Below are 24774 nucleotides of genomic sequence, written 5' to 3'. Positions count from 1 at the left end.
AGAGCAGGCCTGACCTGCCAGCACCTCCGTCTTGTTGTTCCCAGCCTTCAGAATTTCAAGAAATAAGTTTGTTTTCTTTACAAATGACCCAGTTTCAGGCATTCTATTACAGCACCACAAAACAGATGGGCACGATGCCCCTTAGGGAAGTCCTTGTGAGGCTCAGATCTTCACCTGTGCGGTTTTCTAAAATGGGGCACATAATCACCAAAATAGACGTTTAAATATCAAAAGTTATAACTTATCAATTAACACTGCATTAATTTGGTGTGTTGGAGAATAGCATGTTAATCTAGAAATCATCTTAGTAAAAAAAAATTGGCTGAAATTTCGTGTAAAGATTAACTCAACACAAAAAATTAATGAAAAGATTTTAATAAATTTCAATTAATTATACCCTGATCATAAATTATCTTTATTAAAGAATACATATTCTTGCGATTTAAAACCAAATATTTTAAGTGACATAACTAATAGAAATTGACATGAAATTATTTCATTTAAAATAGTTACAATAAAAGGCAAACAGACATCCATATTTGCCTCATTTTAGAAAACATAGGCTTTAAGAATCAAAAGTAAGCTTCCAAGCTCACTGCTAGGATTACAACTTCACATTACAGAAATGTTTAATAACAAATATTTGACCAATAGATTATAATTCTGAAGTTGTACTTTTTGTTTGTTTGTTTGTTTGAGACGGTGTCTTGCTCTGTCACCCAGGCTGGAGTGCAGTGGTGCGAACTCAGCTCACTGCAAGCTCTGCCTCCCGGGTTCACGCCATTCTCCTGCCTCAGCCTCCGGAGTACTGGGACTACAGGCACCCGCCACCATGCCCGACTAATTTTTGTATTTTTAGTAGAGATGGGGTTTCACCATGTTAGCCAGGATGGTCTTGACCTCCTGACCTTGTGATTCACCCGCCTCGGCCTCCCAAAGTGCTGGGATTACAGGCGTGAGCCACCACGCCCAGCCAGAAGTTGCACATTTTTAAATGCCTTTTAATTTTGCTTCTTTACTAAAAAAACTATGATGAACTCACAATAGAAAATTAATAATAATTAATTTCAGGGAAAAAAAAGGCACATCCAGGCAACACATTCAAGGCGACTGGTAAAATGCAGCGTCCCGGGTCTACTGCACATAATCAACTGACTGCAAATAAACTACTCTGGAAAATTCTAAAATGGGACAGGAATATTCTGTAAAAACCAGGATAACACGACTGCACCGACACTTTGCTAGAGAGCTGTTCTGTTGCCAAGGTGCGAGCTTCCCAGAAGGAGCAGCTGCTGGCCATTTAAGCGCACACTCCCCACAGATGCTTCCCTTCCAAGGTCCATCATCTCCGTGCATCAGAGGCTGGACCGTCTCTCTGGTCTGGGCACACACCTCATGATTGCAGCTCTCCACAGCACCGGGGCGAGTAAGAGGCTGAGCGTGGTCACACTCAGTATAAGGAGGTACACCTGCAACAGCAAAGTGCAGAGTGGGTCACAGACACTGTCAGGACTTGCACCTGCAATAGGAAAGCACAGGGCTAGTCTCACTGAGCTCGGAGGGACGCCTGCAAAGCTAGAGTCCTGAGGCTGAGCGCAGTCATGCTGAGTGCTGGGAGGGATGACTGCACGGGTGGGTGGGGGGTGGAAGCTGAGCGCGGTCACGCTGAGTGCTGGGAGGGATGCCTGCACATCATAAATTCACTACTATCTCTTTAAAGCGAAGTACAGCCAGAAGTTGAGGACACTGGGATGCAGGAGGGGCTGTGATTTGAAGATCAATGATGCATGGTTAGTCCTGATGGGCCACAGGGTAACAGCTTTAGCCTGTGTTTGCCTGAAGGCCAACCCCGGGCCGCAGCACAAGTGAGCCTGCCCTACAGCTTCCCTGACCCCGGGGATGCGGCCTTGGGTCAGGCCGCAGGTAGAGCTTCCTGTAAGCAATTCTATTTTTCAGCAATTACTTCCACTGCACTTAACACCTGGACTTCTACCCGCCTCACCCTTACAAAATGCAAGGAGACAAGCCCGTGAATCTGAATGCCCACGGCCATCCCAGTGTCCACAGGAGCTTCCACCCAGCTCTCAGGGCACGCTGGTATTTCAGTTTCTTGGGTGCTACTTATGTGCACACTGGCAGTTAAGCTTTAAAAAGTCAGTTTTCTTTCAGAAGAAATATGTGACTACAATTAGAATTGTTGTAAAAAGTTAACGCAACAGTTCAAGTAGTACTAACTGCACCTTTCCTCTGAAAACGTCACATGCTGGATGAGCAGAGAGCAGCCAGGCCTCTGTGTGCCCACCTGGAGGAAGACCCTGCCCCCAGGCTGCCAGCCACCTTCGCCACACCTGCCTCAAACCCAGAGTGCAGCCCGTGCTGCCCAAGAAGCGCTTTGCGGGGGAAACCACTCACCTCCCGAGAGATGACGCCTGCTCTTCGTGCCCGGCTCCCCAGGACAAAGGAAAACTCGCTGACCTGGGCAAGCCCCGCGGAGACGATCCACTTGATGTATTGGCTGCTCCTCGGCAGAATGAGAGACAGGACCAGCACCGCCAGGAGAAACTGCAAGAGAGGTTCATCACGCCACCGCTGAAGACCGGACCCACACAGAGTTAAACACACACGAAAGAGAGAACCCAGACAAACCACAGGGACGCTGCGATGGTCCCCGAATAACACACCAACCAGGGAAATGCACAGAAGCACTCCAAATACCCGAAGGCACCAGACACATGCAAAACATCTTAAATAATCCACACAGAACAAAAAGGCAACATTAAGGGTTTAGGTTCATTAGCAGAAAATAAGCCTTGCCCTTGCCCCCCGGCCCCCGCCCCCCTGCCCTCGTCCCAACCAAACTAGATTAATAGCATTAAGCATGGGGTACTCAAGTTGGAAATTTCTTTTTCATACAGAGAGATGCGTGTCTCTGGGCTGAGCAGCTAAAAGCTGGTGGAGTGGCCCAGCGATCATCATAGATTCTGGCTCCTTAAAATGGAAATCATCTAAGTCACTGTTTATGAGGCAGAAAGCCACTGGTTGCTGACTACGTCACCACACCTTCAGTTCAATGTGGACACAGGCAGCTCGTGACTGGCAGTCATGCAGCACAGACAAAGTGCCTACACCATTCTCAGGTCTTTAAAAAGCACATCTGCATCTGTCAGAAGAGGACAGGTCGGACTGTGGCCAAGGCCCGTCCTGAGGGTCCCAAAAGGTAGTTCCCCCTTTTAAACACCCTCAATTCCGAAACAATCGATCACATGGACAAACCCAGACCATCCAGCCTAATCTACATCTGCCTCCCCCGGGGTCCAGTGGCCCTCCTCCGAGAAAAGGGACAGGGCCAGCTCTGCAGGCTTGATGTGGGCCCCGCTGGAAACCAGGGCCACAGGGAGGGCTGTGCTGGGCCTGCAAACTGCGAGGGGCGCGGACCCTTCCAGCCCATACCTTCATGACCACCACTGACAAGGTGAGGAACACCAGCACCGTGAGCTCGTACACCACAAATGTGGGGAACACGTGGAGCCCTGTTGGGAACAGGACAGACATGTTACAACCACAGGACAGCCTCCCCCAGTGCACACCATTTCTCACAACTTCAGTGTGTCACTTGCTTCAATACAGGAATTGAAATCCTAAATCCTCCCAAGCGCACTTGTCAAAGCAGCAGCAAATGCTAAACAGCCGTCCCTTTCCTGAGTGAACCGGGGAAAAGGCTGCCCCAGGGTGACCTGTCTGATGTGGTGGAATCCCAGCTCCACTCCCTGCAACGGGCCTCAACTGCAGAGAACACAGCAAAACACACAGAGGCAGCACTCGGTCTGGCGCTCCTTCAGGAAATATTCCAGCTGAGGTGCAGATGATCCCGGAGCCCAGCAGCCCCACAGTGCCCAGGAGTGCCACGCTCACAGGACGTCTGTGGTCAGTGTTCCTTTCCCTGCTTTATTTGGCTCACACATTTTGAAAAACAATGGGAAACACTGTCTCTACGTATTTCTTCTCTCTGCTCTCAGGGCTCTCTGAAACCGTGTGGCTGCCCACTGGGCTGTCCCGCTGAGTGACGCAGACGGGGTCGGTGGTGCTGGGGCTGGGCTCAGCTCTCCAGTCACACCCTGGGGCTGCCCGGCGATGCACGTCTGCCCTCGGAGGAACCCGGCAGCCCAGAGGCCTCCTCTTCATTGGAGGGACCCAGACCCCAGGGTTAAGTGCATGGAACAGACCCATGACCTTTCTGCCGTTCACAAACCACTGTCTCTACCTGACCCACAAACACAAATGTAAACATTTGCCTTTTTCCTCTTGCCCCGACCCAGGTTCTCTTGCGCTTGAGGGCTGCCTTCCCCAGCCGCCCAGTCTTCTAGCCATGGCCCCTCCTCCTGGGTCTGGGTCTCAGAGCTGCCCCCTCCATGCCCATTCTCAGTGCGCCCCATGGCCCCTCCTACCCTGGCCACAAGTCTGGCCCCACCGTGTCCCCTTCATCAGCCCCAGCCCCATGACGGCCTGGGGTCCACCTCCCTCTTGCCCCAGCTGTCAGCCAAGCCCTGGCCCTAGTCCTGTATCCCCCCAGGATGTCTGTGCCTCTGTCCTGCTGCAATGCCCGGTCCAGGCCACCTGTGGCCACATCGGTGTCTAGGAAGTCACTACCGTCACAGCCCCACGTCCACGCCACATGATTGAGACAAGCTCACAACAGTGTGTGCCACAGGGGATGCTCCCACCCCTCCCCAAAGGGGGCCTCACATCACAGCCACACAGGTACCAAGGGCTCCCTACCTTGGGCGTACCAGACTGTGTCTTCTCCCTGCTGCTGCCCCGAGGAAAGCCTCGCCTTCATCTCCAGCCCCACTGGCTTCCTTCCTGCTTGGGAATGTCCTGTTCCAGAGACTCCAGGCTTCCTTCCCACCTCCTACCTCTGGACTTTTCCACGAGCCTCTCTTCCTCCCCAGCACGCCCTGAGCCTCCACCTCTGCACCTGGCGCATCCCTCACCCCGGCCAGTCACAGATGACCTGGAGGCTCCTGTGCTCTCAGCTGAGCTGGGCGCCTGTGTCCCTGTATCTGCCCCCACCCCACCCTGGGCTGCAAGCTCCTTTGAGGCAGGGCTGCCCTGGGGACATGGCTCACTCACCCCTGCCTGAGCTCAGAGCTCCTAGCCCACGGTCGGAGGGGGAGTGGGAGGCAGTGAGTCAATAATTATGGAGCTGAATGCATTCCAGTCAGTCCCCAAAACAGCAATCAAAGTGAGAGACAGGAAACCTCCCTTCACTTTCTTTAATGAGCTATGCTGACTTTTCTATGTAGGGTCATTTATTCTCAAAACAAATATCAAACCTATACTTGGTGTAGCATAATGAGAAACTGTGTGGGCTCTGGGCTCAAGTCCTGGGTTCCCAGAGCCCACCAGCCCCGTAGCACCCAGAAGCACCGCAGTCACTAGCTGGACCCAGGTCGATGTTTCAATCTGTGTGTGCCTCAGTTTCCTCATCTGTGAATGTCGATTTGGAGGCGAAGTAAATGAATATGCCATCTGAGTTGTGTGCCCGGCCCAGGGCTGTGCTAAGGACGCTGCCTGCACAGGCACCAGGCCACGGTATGAAGGTGAGCGAGGCTGGCGGGGGTGCACACCTGCGTCCACCAGGGAGGGATGCCCAACGGCAAGGCAGCTCCCAGCACTGTCCCAGAGCCAGTGGTGCCTGCTTCTGAATGCGGGAAATATGAGGAGCAGAGGATGAAATCCTTGCTGAAAATTTCACAAGGCACACCAAATGACTGACATTGTCGGTAAAGCTGGAAGTGACTAGGAATTAGGGTGCTGGGCAGGAGTCTTCCACAAAGGCCAAGATGGAAAACCTGCTGTGGACTGAGTGTCCTGCAAACTCCTATGTTCAGGCTCCAGCCCCAGGATGGCTGTATCTGGAGACAGGGTCTGCAGGAGCTACTCAAGGCAAAATGAGGCCATAAGCGTGAGAACCTAATCTCTCTGCGCAGGCCATGGCAGCTGAGCCACAGATGACACAGCACGGAGGCAGCATCTGTGGAGCAGGCACGGCCCTCGCCAGACACCTGGATCTTGGACTTCCAGCCCCCACAACTGTGAGAGATAAGCATCTACTATTTGAGTTGCCCAGTCTGGAGAATTTTGTTGATGGCCCGAGCTAAATAAGTAGCACAACAGCGGCCACTGATAAAGAGTAAATGAGCAAGCGTGACTGTTTCCATAAAGCTGCATTTATAAAGGCAGGTGGTGAGCAGGCCTTGGGCCGCAGCTGGCCGAACCCTCATCTAGTGGGAAGAGCACCTGCTCTGAAACCTGGGCCAGGGCCACACTGCCACGCGCCGTCCACAAGACCCCGACCTTGCTCTGTGGCGCCTCCTGGACCATCCTTCAGCACAGAAGCCCTTCCTCGCTCGGGGCCTAAAGATTGCCCTTCTCCTTTCATACCCTCCAGATGCAGCCTCAACTCAGAAGCACAGCCTGGGCCTCACCCGGCAGGCACGAGCCTCAGGGCTGGAACCCGAGAGCTACGCCTGCTGGCCTGCAGGTGGCTGTGGCTGACCTGCAGCAGAGTCTCTAAGGCTGCACAGGGCAGGCAGCCCGGACACATCTGCTGGAGCCGGGAGTTCCACCCGGGCTTCTGCCGCCCTGAAGTGGACATCAGGTCCCACGCACAGAGGCAAAGCTGCCATCTGAAGCGGGCAGATGCCGTCTATGTGCTGCCTGGACTCTAGAACAAAAATAAGGTCCTGGCCGAGTTAGAGAAAACAATGAGCTATAAACAAGTTTCTCAGACGGCAGAAAAATTAACTTGAATTCCCTGATATACTTAGTACAAAAAACTAGAGCACAAACACGTAGAATTATGTGAATTGAAAGGGTTCTCAATACAAAAGAACTCTAGTTTGAAGATAATTGCAAGTATGTCTGTGTAAATAACATATTTATGAAATTTTAAGATTTTTAACAAGAGCAGCTCTCAAACATGCATGTGCAACAAAGCCCTGGCTGACAAGACACCGGGTCATGGCCAGGGCAGCCTGGGGCTGGGGCAACATGGGAAAAATCAGGTCAGACCTGATCCATGTTATTAGTCCTCATCTAAAAGAAGTGAAAGGAAGATCAGGAAATCAGTTTATTTAGCTTCCTGAGGAGGCGTCACCAGGAGTGAGGGCAGGGGGCAGAGGGAGGAAGCGGGGGTCATACACAGGGAGGGCGGGGGGCAGGGGGAGGAAGTGGGGGTCACGGACAGGGAGGGTGGGGGGCAGGGGGAGGAGGCGGGGGTCATACACAGGGAGGGCGGGGGGCAGGGGGAGGAAGTGGGGGTCACGGACAGGGAGGGTGGGGGGCAGGGGGAGGAGGCGGGGGTCACACATGGGGGGGCAGGGGGAGGAAGTGGGGGTCACGGACAGGGAGGGTGGGGGGCAGGGGGAGGAGGTGGGGGTCACGCACAAAGGGAGGGAGGGTGGGCGGGGGGCAGGGGGAGGAGGTGGGGGTCACGCACAGAGGGTGGGCGGGGGGCAGGGGGAGGAGGTGGGGTCACACAGAGGGAGGGCGGGGGAGGTGCTCCCGGGACACAGTGGCTCATAAGGCTGCACTGGGGTCAGGAGGTCACGGAGCCCCTGCTGAATGGTCCTATTTCACCTGTGACAAGGGCCCCAAGCCTCCCAACTCTGTGCTGCTTTCAGGACTGCCTCGGCTATTTATGGCCTTTGAATTTCCACATAAAATTCAGAATCAGCTTTTGAATTTTCAGTTTTGTTGAGGTTGTGCTGAGTCTGTGGCCCCTGTAAAGCACAGGGCATCTCAGACCCCTGCCAAGTGGACAGCTGCCAGGGACGTGACCCGACGCCAGACCCCTTGTGATTCCATCCCTTTCAAGTCACTACTCCAGGCTGCTCCACAGACCCCAACAAAGGGCCCATCTCAGTATGCTCAATTTAAATTTTTTGTGTCAAAATTAGTATTTCCTCCAAATTTGCCACTGACATGTTAGTTTCCATGGCCGACCCTGAGCTCCCAGGACTTGCCCTGTGTGGGCACCAGTGCCCGTGATGAGGGGGAATGAGAACACGCATTCTCCCCTGAAGGTGATCTGGCTGCTTTCGATGCCCACCGACAGCACACACCTCGGCGGCAATAAAGCATGGCAGTGACCAGCAATCGTGTGCATGGCAACAATCTTCCTCTTGCAGAATAAAGAGCCCGAGTAGCCAAAGCAACTCCAAGCAAAAGGAACAAAGCTGGAGGCAGCAGAGGCCACCTGACTCCAAACTCTAGCACAGACTACAGCAACCAGAATAGCACAGCACTGGCACAGAAACACAGGCCATCGGGACAGGTAGAGGACCCAGAAATAAGGCCGCACACCCACAGCCATCGGCTCTTCCATAAAGCCTACGATAACAAGCACCAGAACAGGACTCCCCATTCAACAAACAGTGCTGGGATCGCTGGCCAGCCACACGCAGAACACGGAAACCGGACCCCCTCCTAACACTACATACAAAATCAAGTCAAGGTGTAATAAAAACTTATATGTAAAGCTGAACCCTATAAAATCCCTGTAAGAAAACCTCTGAACATCGGCCTTGGCAAAGGTTTCATGAAGAAGACTGCAAAAGCCATCGCAACAAAAACAAAAATTGACAAGTGAGATCAACTAAACTAAGGAGCTTCTGCCCAGCAAAGAAATGCTCAGCAGGGCAGACAACCTACGAATGGGAGAAAATACTTCCAAACTATGGATCTGACAAAGGTCTTGTATCTATAATCTAGCAGGAACTTAAACAAATCTGCAAGCAAAAAGCAAACAACCCCATTAGGAAACAGGGAAGGACAAGAACAAACCCTTTTCGAAAGACACTGACATGGCCAACACAACACGTATATGGAAACGATGCTCAATATCTCTGGTCACTAGAGAAATGCAAATCAAAACCACAATGAGATACCATCTCACACCAGTCAGAATGGCGATTCCAAAAAGTCAAAAGGCAACAGATGCTGGCGAGGTTGTGGAGAAATGGCAACACTTAGACAACCATTGGTAGGATTGTAAATTAGCCACGATGGAAACCAGTCTGGAGATTTCTCAAATAACTGAAAACAGAATTACCACTGGACCCAGCAATCCCACTGCTGGGTCTGCATCCAAAGGAACATACATCCTTCTGCCAAAAGACACAGGTACTCACATGTTCATCACCGTGCCTCTCACAACAGCAAAGACATGGAATCGGCCCAGACTGTGAATTCCAAGGATCCCACTGTCCATCAACAGTGGACCAGATGAAGACGACGCAGCACAGACACGTCAGGGAATGTTACATAACCATAGCAGAAGGAAATCACGTCCTTTGCAGCAACACGGATGCAGCTGGAGGCTGTTCTCCATATGAATTAACCCAAGAACAGAACACCAGACACCACATGTTCTCACTTAAAAGTGGGAGCTCAACACCGAGTACCTGTAGACGCAAAGACGGCAGCAAGAGACACTGGGGCCTGTGCGAGGTGGAGGCTGGGAGGAGGAGGGTGAGGATTAAAAAACTACCGAGGGTCCTATGCTCGTTACCTGGGTGACAAAACCATCTGCACACCAAAGCCCTGCTACACTCATTACCCGTGTCACGAACTTACACAGGCACCCCGAGCCTAAAAGAAAAGTGGGACAGAAGAAACAGTATAATAAAGTAAGATTTCTCTGCGCTCTATAAAGCAGAAAATAGTTTCTGGCTACTAGCAATCCAAACTGAAATATGCTGAATACACTTAATTTTTAAGATAACCATTTTTGCTATATAAAATGTAAATATATATGCACATAAACACATTACAGAACCACTCTGCATGTGTTTAACCCACACAATTATAATGTAAAGAAGGAAGATTACCTATTGAGGCGAAGAAAACGATGGCCAGGAAGTCGCGGATGGGTTCAATGGAGGCGGCGATCTCCTCGGTGACCATGGGGCCCTGAGAGGAGACCAGCGCTCCGGCCAGGAAACAGCCCAGCTCCATGGAGACGTCCAGCAGCTCCGTGACCTGAGAGAGGCAGGACTGAGCTTTACACGAGACCCCACAGTGCACCAGGGTCACCCCCATCCCAAGGATACCCCGAGACCCAGCAGAGCCACCACAAGAAAACACAGAAGCTGTGCAAAGGGAGAGGGGTCCTGGGGCCTCTGCTGGTCTCAGAGGTTGACATGTAGAGGCTGCTATTAGTTGAATTAACCTTACCGGGGGAAAAAATTATTTAAAAATATTTGAAACAAATATCCATACAGATTGCACTGAAATTTTTGAATGAGAATATTTTTCAATTGTTTTAAATATTTGTGATACGTTTTCTTTACCTTGAATCAGAATAGCCTGGTGGTAGTGTTAGAAACGCATTCCCGGCCGGGCGCGGTGGCTCAAGCCTGTAATCCCAGCACTTTGGGAGGCCGAGACGGGCGGCTCACGAGGTCAGGAGATCGAGACCATCCTGGCTGACACAGTGAAACCCCGTCTCTACTAAAAAATACAAAAAAACTAGCTGGGCAAGGTGGTGGGCGCCTGTAGTCCCAGTTACTCGGGAGGCTGAGGCAGGAGAATGGCGTGAACCCGGGAGGCGGAGCTTGCAGTGAGCTGAGATCCGGCCACTGCACTCCAGCCTGGGCGACAGAACGAGACTCTGTCTCAAAAAAAAAAAAAAAAAGAAACGCATTCCCACTACCAGCCTCAAAGCAGAGAGAAAGCGACAGGGCGACAAGCAACGGAACTAGGCGGGCACGAAGCCAGAGAGAAGCATTGGCATGTCTGCGGCGGCTGATCTGATAACCCAGATTCGCGGCCACGGCAGAGTGCTGGCTGGACAGCCACGATGCAGGAGCCTCATGGCAGCTCTGTGAAACGCAGGCTTCCGGCAGCCTTGTGGATGAGGCACGGCTGACACCGGCCAACCTGAAAGATGATTTTTATCTTGAGAAAGTAAAATTGTAGACGATAGCAGCATCAGACGAAAAGAAAAGAAACTTGTAAAGAACTACGATTTTTTTTTTTTTTTTTTTTTGAGACAGAGTCTCGCTCTGTCACCCAGGCTGGAGTGCAGTGGCCGGATCTCAGCTCACTGCAAGCTCCGCCTCCCGGGTTCACGCCATTCTCCTGTCTCAGCCTCCCAAGTAGCTGGGACTACAGGCGCCCGCCACCTCGCCCGGCTAGTTTTTCGTATTTTTTAGTAGAGACAGGGTTTCACCGTGTTAGCCAGGATGGTCTCGATCTCCTGACCTCGCGATTCGCCCATCTCGGCCTCCCAAAGTGCTGGGATTACAGGCTTGAGCCACCGCGCCTGGCCAAGAACTACGATTTTTAACGGCAACAAATACATCACATCCTGAGGATTCAACCCAAAAGAAGACCCGCACCCGACACTGCAAGACACTGAGACCCACGAAAGACGAAAGACTGAGATAACAGCACCACGGGCTCAGCACGGCAGACCGGCGGATGCTCCCTCACGTGGCCGACAGACGCACAGGAACACCAAGAGACTTCTGTGTGTGTGAAACTGACCAGCTGAATCTAAACACTCGAGTGGAATCTGGAAAGAGTACGAATAGAGCCAAGATGACCCTAGCATAGAACAAAGCTGGGTCCAACACAGAGATCAAGCTACGGTGCAGCTGAGGGCAGGTGGACAGAGTCAGAGAGGCATGTGCACACACACACACACACGTACCACAGGTACACACATCACACACAAAGCGGACACACACGAACACATACCACATGCATATACACCACACGCACACAAAACACATGTATGTACGCACACATGCCACACACACATACACACACCACATGCCACACCAAAGTACACACATGCATGCACACACAAACGCATACACATGTACACATGCCACACATAAGGCACATGCATGCATGCCCACATACACAATCACATAAAGCATACCACACACGTAGACATGCCACAAAGCACACACACGCAGACCACGTACACACACCACAAAGCATACATGTACACACCATACACAAAGCACATACATGCATGCACACAGGTACACGTCACGCACAAAGCACACACACATGCACATGCACGCACAAACATGGCTACTTGGTTTTTGACAGAGTGACGCTATAGAAGGGGGACAAGAGGTCTTTTCAACGCATGGCATTCAGAAACGCACGTGAATGAAGGAATCCTCATCCACTCCCTCACTTCCAACACAACGGAAGCTCACCTCTGAGTGGACTGCAGAGCTAATGAGAAAAGCACAACAGAACGCTCACTGACAATAGTAAAGAGCATCTTCACAACCCAGGGGCAGGCGGATCTTTCACACAGACACAGAAGACAGCCACGAAGAAAACAATTCATAACTGGATGACGCTGAAATTAAGAACTTCTGTTCATCAAAAGATACCAGTAAGAAAGTGAAAAGCCAAGTCACAGACTGCGAGACATTTGCAAACACGTATCTGACATGCTGGCATGGAATGTTTTTCAGCCATAAAAAGGGGTGAAGTGCTGGTGCGCACGGCGACGCAGCCAGGCCTGGAGGGCGTGACGCTAAATGGAAGCCAGACACAGAGGCCCCCATGTGACGTGGCCGGAAGCAGCGGCCCTCAGGGCCGGGAAGTGGCTCCGTGGCCATGAGGAGGTTGGGGGGAGAACTGAGAGCGATGGGGACTCCTTTGGGGAGGTGGATATAATTGGATAGTGGTGATGGTGGCAAAGCATTTTGAATACTGACTTTCAAATGATTAAAATGGCAAATTTTACGTGAATTTCATCTCAGTAAATAAATTTTTAAAAAGGACAAAAAAATCTGCCGACATATAAAAAATAATTCCTACAAATGAGAAGAAAATCCTCACCCTACAGAAGAACGTCCTGGAGGCTTTAATAGGAACACCACCGGGACAACACCCAGATGCCACTGAGCTTCTGAAAGGGCTCGAGGGACTAGTCATTGGGAAGTGGACGCTGGAGCCCCCGTCAGAGCCCTGAGATGCTCCAGACACAGAGCAAGTGCAGGGAGGCTGTGGGGCACGGCGTGCTCACAGCACAGCAGCAGGACGGGCTGAGCCTCCGGAAGGGCTCGAGAGACCAGCCATCAGGAAGTGGACACTGGAGCTCCTGTCCGAGCCCCCGTCAGAGCCCTGAGAAGCTCCACACCCGCAGCAAGTGCAGAGAGGCTGTGGGGCACGGCATGCTCATGGCACAGTGGCAAGACAGGCTGGCACTGGCATGGCGACTGTGGGGAAACCCACGTCATGACTAAGGCTGAGCTCCTGTTTACTGTGATCCCTGCAACCCACCTCCACAGGCACCGCACGAGGCTCATCAGCAGTCAGCACCTTCCAAACACACGAGAATGGACAGCGGCTCTATTCGTAACAGCTCTAAATGGAAACGAATCCTAAGACTGAACAGTGGAAAGAATCCATTGTGGCAACTGGTGCAGACGCGCAGAAGGCCCAGAACCCCGAGCGACTGGCAGCAGGTGCAAGGTGAGTGCTGCCCAGTGAGCGAGAAAACCCGAGAGCCGGAGAGAGAGTCACTATAATGGAAGAAGCCACTGGGAGGGCAACACCGAAGTTGTCCAGATAAGACAATTTCACTGGGAGTTATTTTCAAAGAGAAAAATACTCTGGAATGGATAAAGCAATGTAAAAACTTAAATAAGTCACACTCTTGAAATAGTTAAAATCACTACAGCCAGAAGCAAATCATAATTTTCTCCCAAGTTTACAAAATAGTAGCAGGCAATTAAATTATATATAAGAAACAATTTTTGTTAATTTACTTTTTTAAAATGGAAACTTTTTTTTTTTTGAGACAGAGTCTTGCTCTATCACCTCTGCCTTTGCCTCCTGGGTTCAAGTGATTCTTTGCCTCAGCCTCCCAAGTATCTGGGACTGCAGGCGTGTGCCAACACGCCCAGGTAATTTTTGTATTCTTAGTAAAGACAGGGTTTCACCATGTTGGCCAAGCTGATCTCGAACTCCTGACCTCAGAAGATCTACCCACCTCGGCCCCCCAAAGTGCTGAGATTATGGGTGTGAGCTACTGCGCCCGGTGGAAACTTTTTTTTTTTTTTTTTTCTCCCTGAGACGGAGTCTTGTTGCTCTGTTGCCCAGGCTGGAGTGCAGTGGTGCGATCTCAGTTCACTGCAACCTCTGCCTCCTGGGTTCAAGCAATTCTCCTGCTTCAGCCTCCTGAGTAGCTGGGATTACAGGCGTGTGCCACCACGCCCAGCTAATTTTTGTATTTTTAGTAGAGACGGGGTTTCACCATGTTGGCCAGGCTGGTCTTAAAACTCCTGACCTCATGATCTGCCTGCCTCAGCCTCCCAAAGTGCGGAGATTATAGGTGTGAGCCACTGCGCCCGGCCGGAAACTTTTTATTTTGAGATAATTATATACTAACCTGCAGTTTTAAGAAATAATACAAAGTCCTCATTACCCTTTAGTTTCCCCAATGGTAACATCTTGCCAAATTTCAGCACAAGACCCCACTCAGGTGCTGATACGGATACAGCGAAGACAGCGAATGCCATCCCCAGCCCCTCCCCAGACCACTCTTCCTCAGTTCCTGGGAACCACGAGCCTTTCCTCAATTTCGTAATCTTCTCACCTCATATATGTGACACAAAAAGAACCACACAGTATACAGCCTTTGGGGGCTGCCTGCCCACTCTGCACAGTTCTCAGGAGGTGTGTGCTGGTGGTTTTACTGCTGAGTGGCATTCTGTGGTGTGGACATAGCTCAGTTTGTTGAACATTTATTTACCCACTAAAGTACCTTTGGACTGTTTATGGCTAATATGAATAAAGCTGCTATAAACACCTGTGTACAGGCTACTACTGTGTGAACACGGCTTTGTTTCTGTGGGATAAACAGCAGGAAGTGCACCTGCTGGGCTGAACGGTGACGGTGCCCAGGCGTGCTGTCAGGACCACTGAGGCTCTCTATGGGGGTCCAGGAGCATTTCCTGCCACTCTCATGTAAAGACTGTCGTCTCAGTAAGGAGAAGCCCACTTTCCAAAATGAACTTTATTTATTTAACCTTCCACATGGCATAAGTCATACAGTTAATTAGCATGTGAGCAACACAGAGTTAAAAACTGCTTTTCCAAACTTAATTTTGTATTTCAGGTTGAAAGCTATTTGAAAATTTAAGACAGAGTAGCATGGTTTGATATTAGTGTTTATGGCGCTTTTTATGATCACAGTTTTTTTGTTTTGATATGGGGTCTTGCTCTATCACCCAGGCTGGAGGGCAGTGGTGCGATCACAGCTCCCTGCAGCCTTGACCTCCTGGGCTCAAGCCATCCTCCCAGCTCAGTCTCTCCAGCAGCTGGTACTATAAGTGAGCACAACCATGCCCGGCTAATTTTTCTATTTTTTGTAGAGGAGGGGTTCTCACTATGTTGTCCTGGCTGTTCTCAAACTTCTGAGCTCAAGCGATTCTCCTGCCTTGGCTTCCCCAAATGCTAGGATTACAGGTGTCAGTCACTACACCTGGCCCACAGATTTAATGTAATACTCACAAACAGTATTTTAGCAAAGTGCTTAAGAGTATGAGTCAAGCCAGTTAAACGGGTTTAGCTCATTGTATTACATATTGATGGGTAGTATAAGAAAGTGTGTATAAAATAAAAAATACTAGTAAATGTTTCAAATATTTTAACCATTATTAAAATGAAAAGGTAAAGAATGGATCACAAGATTTCAGTGAAAGAGATATCAGATTTCATAAATAACACAGTTTGAGAATTACCGTTAACATTAAGAAGATAAAGGCAGATATTCCCAAGATCAGGATTTCTTTGTTCCCCTTGCTTTCCACGTGCAGCTTCCGATAATAGGGTCCAATGAGATACTTCTTTATAACAAGACATAAAAGAAAAACCGCCGCTAGCGAAAAAAGAATCTGACCAATCAAAACCAGGATTCGCAGAACTTCCATGACAATGCTAGGAAAGAAAAAAGAAGCGACATGTGATTTCACTTCCAAAACACAGTTCTCTAAAACTCAATGAAATAACCTTTCACTTTTTTTCTTTAACATGCTACAAAATAAATTACCTGAATCACACACATCTTTATTTTCAAATACAAAAACACCCTATGAATCATACTCATCTCAGAAATTAAGTTATGTTGAGCCAAAGGTAGAAGCTGGATTGGTTTGCAGTCAATACTTTGGGGTGAATACGTATTCTAGGATGTGAAAATTCTCGACTGACGGCGTTCCTATCTCAGCTGATGCCTGATGATAAAATTCCTCGTCAGGCCTCAGCCGCATGCGAAAGTCTCCGTCAGGCAGTGGTTGCTCTCCGTGCCCCACCGCAGTCTCCTGATGGACGAACTCTAGCGACCATCATCAAGGCACTCCTGATACAGCCACTGAAGTCTGTGTCTGTAGAAAGTAATTCTTTGCTATGTTCCGTTTATAATATACTACCCGGATATCAGAATAGATCACCATCTCAGCCAATGGACTTCCACTATCTGAGGTCTTTACAAATATACCTGTATTTAACCTTAGCCTTCCACCACTCAGGCCACAATTCTGGTGAAAGTTTCCTCGGTGGAAGAAACCTATGATTCCCAAGGGTGTCAGCCTCTGCAGCCTGGCTTAAAGCAGAAGTGCCGGAAACTCAGATCTCAAACTGCCACGATCCTTGGGGGAATCAGAGCAGAGCTCAGCTTGAAGCAGAGGGATGGAATGAAGGGATCAACAGCAGCCACAGAAGCAAATGTGAGGCAGCGTCCTTCAGAGCCCGCTGCGCCCACGTCTGCGACTCGGAAGGAGGGAGGCAGCGTCCTTCAGAGCCCGCTGCGCCCACGTCTGCGACTCGGAAGGAGGGAGGCAGCGTCCTTCAGAGCCCGCTGCGCCCACGTCTGCGACTCGGAAGGAGGCCCCGTTCTGCAGCCCTGGCAGGATCGGAGACGGAGACGGACTCACAGCCAAGCAGTCCAGCCCGCTGCACTCCTGACAGCTTCGTCACACTGCCGGGCCCACATCCGGCCCTGGGCCCAGCACCACGGTCCCTGTCTGGAACGCCACCCCTTCCCCTGCAGCTCCAGTGGCCTCCTCCTGACCCATCTGCTCTCCACACAGAGGCCCAGACAGCTCATCAGGATCCTCCATCAGCTCCTGGACGCTGGGATGGAACCCAGGCTTCTCTGCCCTGCCATGCCCTTCCACTGCCCCAGGCCACCGAGCAGCCCACCCACACAAGCCGCAGAGCCCGCTGCCTGGAAGGTCCCTACCCTAGACTCTTCTCTCCACAGGCTCAGCTGCGTTCCTCAAATTCCAGCCCCGTCTCCAAGGCAGAGCCTGCGCCAGTCTGGAGCTCACTGTTGCTCACCAGCTCACTGCCCCGTCTCAATCATTCGCAGGGTGGTTCCCTGCTGCAGACGTCTTGTCTACCACTCATTTGTTCATCATTCACTCATTCTCTCTCTGAAACACAAGAGCAGCTCCCCACATGGGGAACGTCCTCTGCTGAGCTCACCCTTGCATCCTGGGCCCCTAGAGCACTGTGTGCCACCTGTTATGGCAGCCCACTGAGAACTGTCCGACCCCCACTGCCACGTCACAGATGAGAACGGGGCAGAGACCAGGTGATCTGCTCCAGGCCAATGCCCAGAGCAGAGCTGGGGACGACCCAGGTGTCTGGCTCCAGGGCCAAGCCCCTAACAGCCACACAACCTCTCCATAGCCACTGTCCCCAGGGTTTGGATTTAGGTCTCATTCCCCAAAGACTCCCACGGTGTCCATGAAATGCAGTGATGAGGGCTCAGAAAGACGCCAATCAGAAGCCACAGTGCACTCAACTCTGACCTCTTTGAAAGACGATCACCGTCCCAAGTTTCTCAGGATTCCGGCTCACCGCCATGCCACCTACAGGTCCACACGTGTGTGCTGCTCTTGATCTGCACGTATGGGGCGCACCGTGTCCATGACTGTTCTGGCTGCCTCCTCTCAGCGTGTTTGGATGAGCTTCCCATCAGCACGTCTGATCCGCTGACAGGTGAGGAAGGGCTCCCTCACGGGGTGAACCAGAATTTGCTCAGCCAGATGCAAGGGCTGTCCCGGTTCTCACACGGACTCCACGGCCATCCTGGTTCTTGTGCACTGCGGTGGCCAAGGGGCCTGTGGGTCTATTGATGGTGGCAGTGGGTGCTCACTAAGGGAGACAGGCACCTCCCACTGTGATAGGTGCTGTCTGGTGGGCTGCCAGGAGGTTGCTCCAATTCCCATCCCAACAATGACACCCAAGGCACCCCACTTCCCAACCTGGGCCCCACCCAGCTTCTAATGGTGCCCAGTCTGATGGGTGGGCAGTGCCATCACCCTTCTTTGGTGTGAGGGTGGGTGTTTCCTGCTTTACTCAAGTCGAATTACCTGTGAAATATTATGAGGGAAAGAGTTCTTTCCTCTAGGAATGATCAGGGTTAATTCTGAATAAAGCCTAATAAGAAAGCAGAGTTTATTACATTGCAACTAATTTTCTTTCTTTGATATTTTAAATATAAATTTTCCCTGGTTATTAAAATTGAAAGGGAGGTTTTCCCAAATTACAGAAAAGTATATATAGTAGAAAAAACTTACTACAAATCTACTAGTCTACTAGTAGAAAATCATTAACACCTTGTTTTATATATATATAAAACATATGTATATATATTTCTAGTCTATTCATGTTCTTCTATGTCTAATTAAAATAATTAAAAAATATGTATATAGATATATATATATTTCTTGAGACGGAGTCTCACTCTGTCACCCAGGCTCTGGAGTACAGTGGCCCGATCTCAGCTCACTGCAAGCTCTGCCTCCTGGGCTCACGCCATTCTCCTGCCTCAGCCTCCCTAGTAGCTGGGACTATAGGTGCCCGCCACCATGCCCGGCTAATTTTTTTGTGTTTTTAGTAGAGATGGGGTTTCACTATGCTGGCCAGGATGGTCTCGATCTCCTGACCTCGTGATCCGCCTGTCTCAGCCTCCCAAAGTGCTGGGATTACAGGCGTGAGCCACCGTGCCCAGCCAATATCATATATATTTTTAACAGTTATGATATATAATTCACTTACCATACAACTTACCCATTTAAAAGTATTCAATTCAATGGTTTCCAGCATATTCATAAAGTTACACAACTATTACCACAATCCATGTTAGAATACTTTCATCACTCCAAAAAGAAACCCTGTACCCATTAGCACTCGCTCCCCATCTCCCCCAACCTCCCCAGCCTCTGGCAACCAGTAATTCATTCTCTCTGTACAGACTGGCCTAGTTTGGACGTTGGTATGAATGGAATCACACAGAGTGTGGCCTTTTTGTCCAGTTCTTTCACAAGCATCGTGTTTTCAAGGTTCATCTGTGCTACAGGATGAATCGATGTTTCTGGGCGGCAAGCCACCCAGGTGCCGAGGCAAGAGACCGAGGGCACGAGCTGTTCCAGTGTAATAAAACATATAAAATAAGAATAGTTATACTAGATATAGATCATAGAATTATATATGAATGTCATTAATCATTAGTTTGTAGCAATTACTCTTTATTCCAATATTATAATAATCCTCGCTCTACAATCATACCCTAGGAAAAACCAGGCCATATAGAGATAGGGGCTGAGGGGACATAGTGAGAAGCAACCAGAAGACAGGAGTGTGAGCCTCTGTGATGCCCGGGCAGGGCCACCAGAGGGCTCCCTGGTCTAGCGGTAACGCCAGCGTCGGGGAAGACGCCCGTTGCCAAGTGGACCGTGGTCTAGAGGTAGCGTCAGTGTCAAGGAAAAACACCCTCTACTCAGCAGACCCGGAAAGGGAGTCCCCCTTTCCCTGGAGGAGTTCAGAGAAGACTCTGCTCCTCCACCTCTCGTGGTTGTCAGGCCCACCCGCAGTTATCCGGAGGCCTAACCGTCTCCCTGAGATGCTGTGCTTCAGTGGTCACACTCCTGGTCCGCCTTCATGTTCCATCCTGTACACCTGGCTCTGCCTTCTAGATAGCAGTAGCAAAGTTAGTGAAAGTACTAAAAACCTCTGATATGAAGAAATAATGGCGTAGGCTGTGTCCTCTCTCTCTCTCTGTCTCTCCGCCTCGGTGGCCAAACAGGGAAGGGCCCCTTGTCCAATGGACACGTGACTCACGCAACCTTGTCAATCATTGGAGATGGCTCACACTCCTTACGCTGCCCTTTTGCTTTGTATCCAATAAATAACAGCGCAGCCAGGCATTCGGGGCCACTACCGGTCTCCGCGTCTTCTCTTTTATCTCTTTGTCTTGTGTCTTTATTTCTACAATCTCTCGTCTCTGCACACAGGGAGAAAAGCCCACTGACCCTGTGGGGCTGGACCCTACAAATGTTCATTCTATGTTATGGCTGAATAATATTCCTTTGTTTGGATATAGTATGTTTTTTATATCCACCTGTTATCTAACTGACATTTGAGTTCTTAATACTTTTTAACTATACGAATAATGCTGCTTGAACATTCATGTACAAGTTTTTCATTGTGGTGAAATTCTCATACCATAAAATGTACCAAGTTAACCATTTCTGAGTGCGTAACTCTGTGGTATCACGTGGATTCACACTGTTGTACCCCCATCACCACCGTGGACCAGTCTTTATGTGGATGTGTGTTTTTCTTTCTTGTGGATAAATACTGAGAAGTGAACAGCTGGGTCAGACGGGAGCTCTGTGTTAGCATCATGAGGACTGTGGTCGATAATTCTGATTCTGTTTCTTTTCTTTTCTTTTTTTTTTTTTTTTTTTGAGACGGAGTCTCGCTCTGTCACCCAGGCTGGAGTGCAGTGGCCGGATCTCAGCTCACGGCAAGCTCCGCCTCCCGGGTTCACGCCATTCTCCTGCCTCAGCCTCCCGAGTAGCTGGGACTACAGGCGCCCGCCACCTTGCCCGGCTAGTTTTTTGTATTTTTTTAGTAGAGACGGGGTTTCACCGGGTTAGCCAGGATGGTCTCGATCTGCTGACCTCGTGATCCACCCGTCTCGGCCTCCCAAAGTGCTGGGATTACAGGCTTGAGCCACCGCGCCCGGCCTGTTTCTTTTCTTTCTTTCTTTTTTTTTTTTTTTTTGAGATGGAGTCTTGCTCTGTCGCCCAGGCTGGAGTGCAGTGGCGTGATCTCAGCTCACTGCAACCTCTGCCTCCTGGGTTCAAGTGATTCTCCTGCCTCAGCCTCCCGAGTAGCGGGGAATACAGGCACGTGCCACCATGCCCAGCTAGTTTTTTGTATTTTTAGTGGAGATGGGGTTTCACCGTGTTAGTCAGAGTGATCTCAATCTCTTGACCTCATGATCCGCGCCCCCTTGGCATCCCAAAGTGCTGGGATTACAGGCGTGAGCCACCGTGCCTGGCCTAATTCTGTTTCTTAAGTTTAACAGTATAACAGAGTACTTTTCCAAGTCATTAACTCTTTGCAAACATGAAGCGTCATGACTGAATTAGAACAATTTCAGTGGGATCAATACCTGTACTGCATTAATTTTCTGAATTGGAAAAATAAAAAAAAAAGCTTTAAAAGTTTTCTGATTAAGACAGTATCTATGCCAACGTTTTAGACCTGTGTGTAACTGGAAAGAAAGTGGCAGTGAGATCAACATGGTATTTGAGTTTTATAAGTGCCCTGCAGTCTCTGCCAGGGCTCTGCCTGTTTAGTATGGAGAGTCCGCCCTCCGCTGAGAATAACTGATTGTGCATGAAAAACGCTCAGACCTCTTAAATAGAAGTCAAGGCATCTCCCACCAGCATGACAACTCTTCTTTCTGTTGTCCAAATTGTCCTTCACTTATGTTGAAGATTGTAGCCAGAAGGAATAAGAACTGATTCCGATTTGGGGGTTGGGACTAAAAGTGTTATTTTTCCGATACTTAAAGACATGTGGATCAAAGGAAAATGGCAATCATAAGGACCCTCTTAGCGAGTGAACTTTAACCACTGCTTCCACCAGCAGCTGCACTGAGCACCCTGCCTGGTTGTCTCTTTCAATCTTCCCATGGTCCACCAGGCAGGCACTGTTCCCACGTCCTCCCCAATTTACAGAAAACTGCCAAGGCTTGCACGGCCAGAGCACAGCCAAGCTGGGGCTCTAGCCTGGGCTGAACCTCTGGAAAACCCACGTAAAAAGCCATTCATTCCTTCTACTTTCCTGCCTGCCTGGCTGAGCTACCGACAGCAGGGAAGACTTAACGTAAGATCTGGCAAAAGGCAAATACTAAAAAATTTTTCCACCCCACCGTCTGCCATGAGGAAGCCCTTGTCAGCCATTCGGGCAGGGGTGGGGCTGGGGACCTGGCAGGAAGCAGAACCCCGTGGCCAGGCCTCACACCACCCTCCGCAGGGGAGCCACTGGTTTAAAGCCTCCTAATAAACACACGAACCACCCAGGTTACAACGAAAAGTCACTCATCATATTAAGAATTGGAAAAATCACAACTTGAAGGAGAAAAGACAAGCCCCAGACTTCACATCGAGACGAACGGATGCTGGAGTTATCTGACGAGGGTGCTAAAGCAGCCATGATTAAGACGCTTCAAAAAGCCACAAACACTCTCTGTAAACAAATAAAAAATAGAAAACCTCAGCAAAGAAATACAGGCTACATAAAAGAAGCAAGTGGAAATTATACAACTAAAACAATACAGTCATCACAAAAATCTCTGGGGACGGGCTAAGCGGCAGAGTGGAGATGAGAGAGGGCAGAATCAGTGACCCCGAAGACAGACAGAATTCATCTGCCTGAACACAGAGAAACGGACTGAGGACAGGCAAGGCCTCAGGGACCCGCAGGCCCCTAACAAAAGAGCAGATTCCTAAGTTTCTGCAATTGCAGAAGGAGACAGCAAGTGGACTGAAAAAGGGTGTGAGGAAATAATGGCTGAAAACTTCTTGTTAGCCAAAAGACATAAACCCACAGATACGAGAAGCCGAGTGAATCCAAACAGAACAAACCCAGAGAAGTCGGCTCTGGGACGCACAGTTGTACAATTTCTGAAAACTAAAGACAGAGAAAAAACCTCGAAAGCTGCCAGAGAGAAACCCCTCATTCCTTCGAGAGGAGCACAAGCCTAAATGGCAGCAGGTTTCAGCTGGAACACAGAAGCCGGGAGCAGGGACACGCGCTTCCCAGGCACAGGACGAGGGGAGACACCACCTGGAAATCCACATCCCGCGAGATGCCCTCGGAGTGACGCGGGGACAAAGGCCATTCCCAGACGAAGAAACACTTAGAGAATTTGTGGCCAGCAGATTAACTATGAAAGAATGACCGAAGAAAGTTCTCCACACAGAGAGGAAATGATTACAGAAGACAGCTTGGAACATCAGAAGGAAAACAACATCAAAAATAGGTGTGAGAAGAATAGATTATCCCTTTTTGAAAACTCCTGAGTTTTCAAAACCGTATTTGATGTCTGCAGCAAAAATTACAACACCATCTGATGTGGTATTCAATAAAAGTAGAGAAAAGACAACAATTATACAGTCATGTGTCACTTCACAATGGGGATACATTCTGAGAAGCACCATGAGGCAATTTCATGGTTGTGCAAACATCCCAGAGTGCACTTACACAAACCCAGACCCACCCAGGCCACCTGGCACAGCCTCCTGCTCCTGGGCCACATACCTGCATAGCATGTGACTGCAGCCAACTGTAACACAATGAGAAGTATCTGCATATCTAAACACAGAAAATATACACTAAAAGTATAGCATAAAAGATAAAAATGGCACACCCATATAGGTCGCTTGCAGGACTGGAAGTTGCTCTGAGTCAGGGAGTGAGGGTGAGTGAATGTGAAAGCCTCGACCCTGTGCACCACTGCAGACGCCACAGACACTGTCCACTCGGGCTACACTAATCTGAGACAGTGTCTCACTCTGCTGTCCAGGCTGGTGCGCAGCGGTATGACCACAGCTCACTGCAGACTTTATCTCCCAGGCTCAAGCAATCCTACAGCCTTAGCCTTCAGAGTAGCTGGGACTACCGGTGTGCGCCACCACGCCTGGCTATTTTTTTTTTTTTTTGGTACAGACGAGGTCTTTCTATGTTGCCCAGGCTGGTCTTGAACTCCTAAGCTCAAGCAATCCTCCTGCCTTGGCCTCCCAAAGGCTAGGATTACAGGTGTGAGCCACCACACCTGGCCAACGACACTGAGTTTATTAAAAATATTTTTCTTTCTTCAGCATTAACCTTAACTTACTGTAACTTTTTAACTTTATAAATTTTAAGGTTTTTAAAAACTTTTTGACCCTTGTAATGACACAACACGGAAACACTGTACGGCTATACAAAAAATATTTTCTTTCTTTTTATCTTATTCTATAAGTTTTTTTCTATTGTAATTTTTTTTAACTTTTTAAACTTTTTTGTTAAAAACTAAGACACAAACACACATTAGCCTAAACCCACCCAGGGTCAGGACCATCAGTGTCGCTGTCGTCCACATCCACATCTTTCCCACTGCAAGGTCTTCAGGGGAATAACGGGCACAGAGCTGTTGTCTCCAATGATGACAATGGCTTGTTCTAGAATAGTTCCTGAAGAACCTGCCTGAGGCTGTTTGACAGTTAACTTTTTTCTTTATAAGTAGAAGGAGTACACTCTAAGTTAATGATAAAAAGTAGAGTATGGAAAATACATAAACCAGTAACAGTGATTTGTTATCGTTATCAAGTATTCCATTGCATACCTAATTGGGTGTATGAGACTTTTATATGATTGGCA

General features: G+C 49.5%; 1 protein-coding gene across 5 annotated transcripts in view; it reads right to left on the bottom strand.

The window, feature by feature from the left end:
* Positions 1-675: 675 nt before the first annotated feature.
* TMCO3 (transmembrane and coiled-coil domains 3) overlaps positions 676-24774 on the bottom strand; it is a 61164-nt gene continuing 37065 nt past the window's right edge. For 4 of the 5 annotated variants that reach the window (XM_050767011.1, XM_050767012.1, XM_050767010.1 and 1 more), the window contains 4 exons: positions 15789-15984; positions 9894-10044; positions 2413-2562; positions 676-1469 (listed from right to left, as the gene is read on the bottom strand). In XM_050767011.1, coding sequence (XP_050622968.1) covers positions 1135-1469; positions 2413-2562; positions 9894-10044; positions 15789-15984 — 832 coding nt within the window. In that variant the 3' untranslated portion in view covers positions 676-1134. Of the gene's footprint in view, positions 1470-2412; positions 2563-3450; positions 3531-9893; positions 10045-15788; positions 15985-24774 lie in introns of all 5 variants that reach the window. The other variant, XM_050767015.1, reaches the window with a different exon arrangement.

The sequence above is a fragment of the Macaca thibetana genome, chromosome 17, assembly GCF_024542745.1.
Source record: "Macaca thibetana thibetana isolate TM-01 chromosome 17, ASM2454274v1, whole genome shotgun sequence".
NCBI lineage: Eukaryota > Metazoa > Chordata > Mammalia > Primates > Cercopithecidae > Macaca > Macaca thibetana.
The sequence above is the reverse complement of the archived record's forward strand: the minus strand, read 5'-3'. Positions and strand labels throughout refer to the sequence as shown.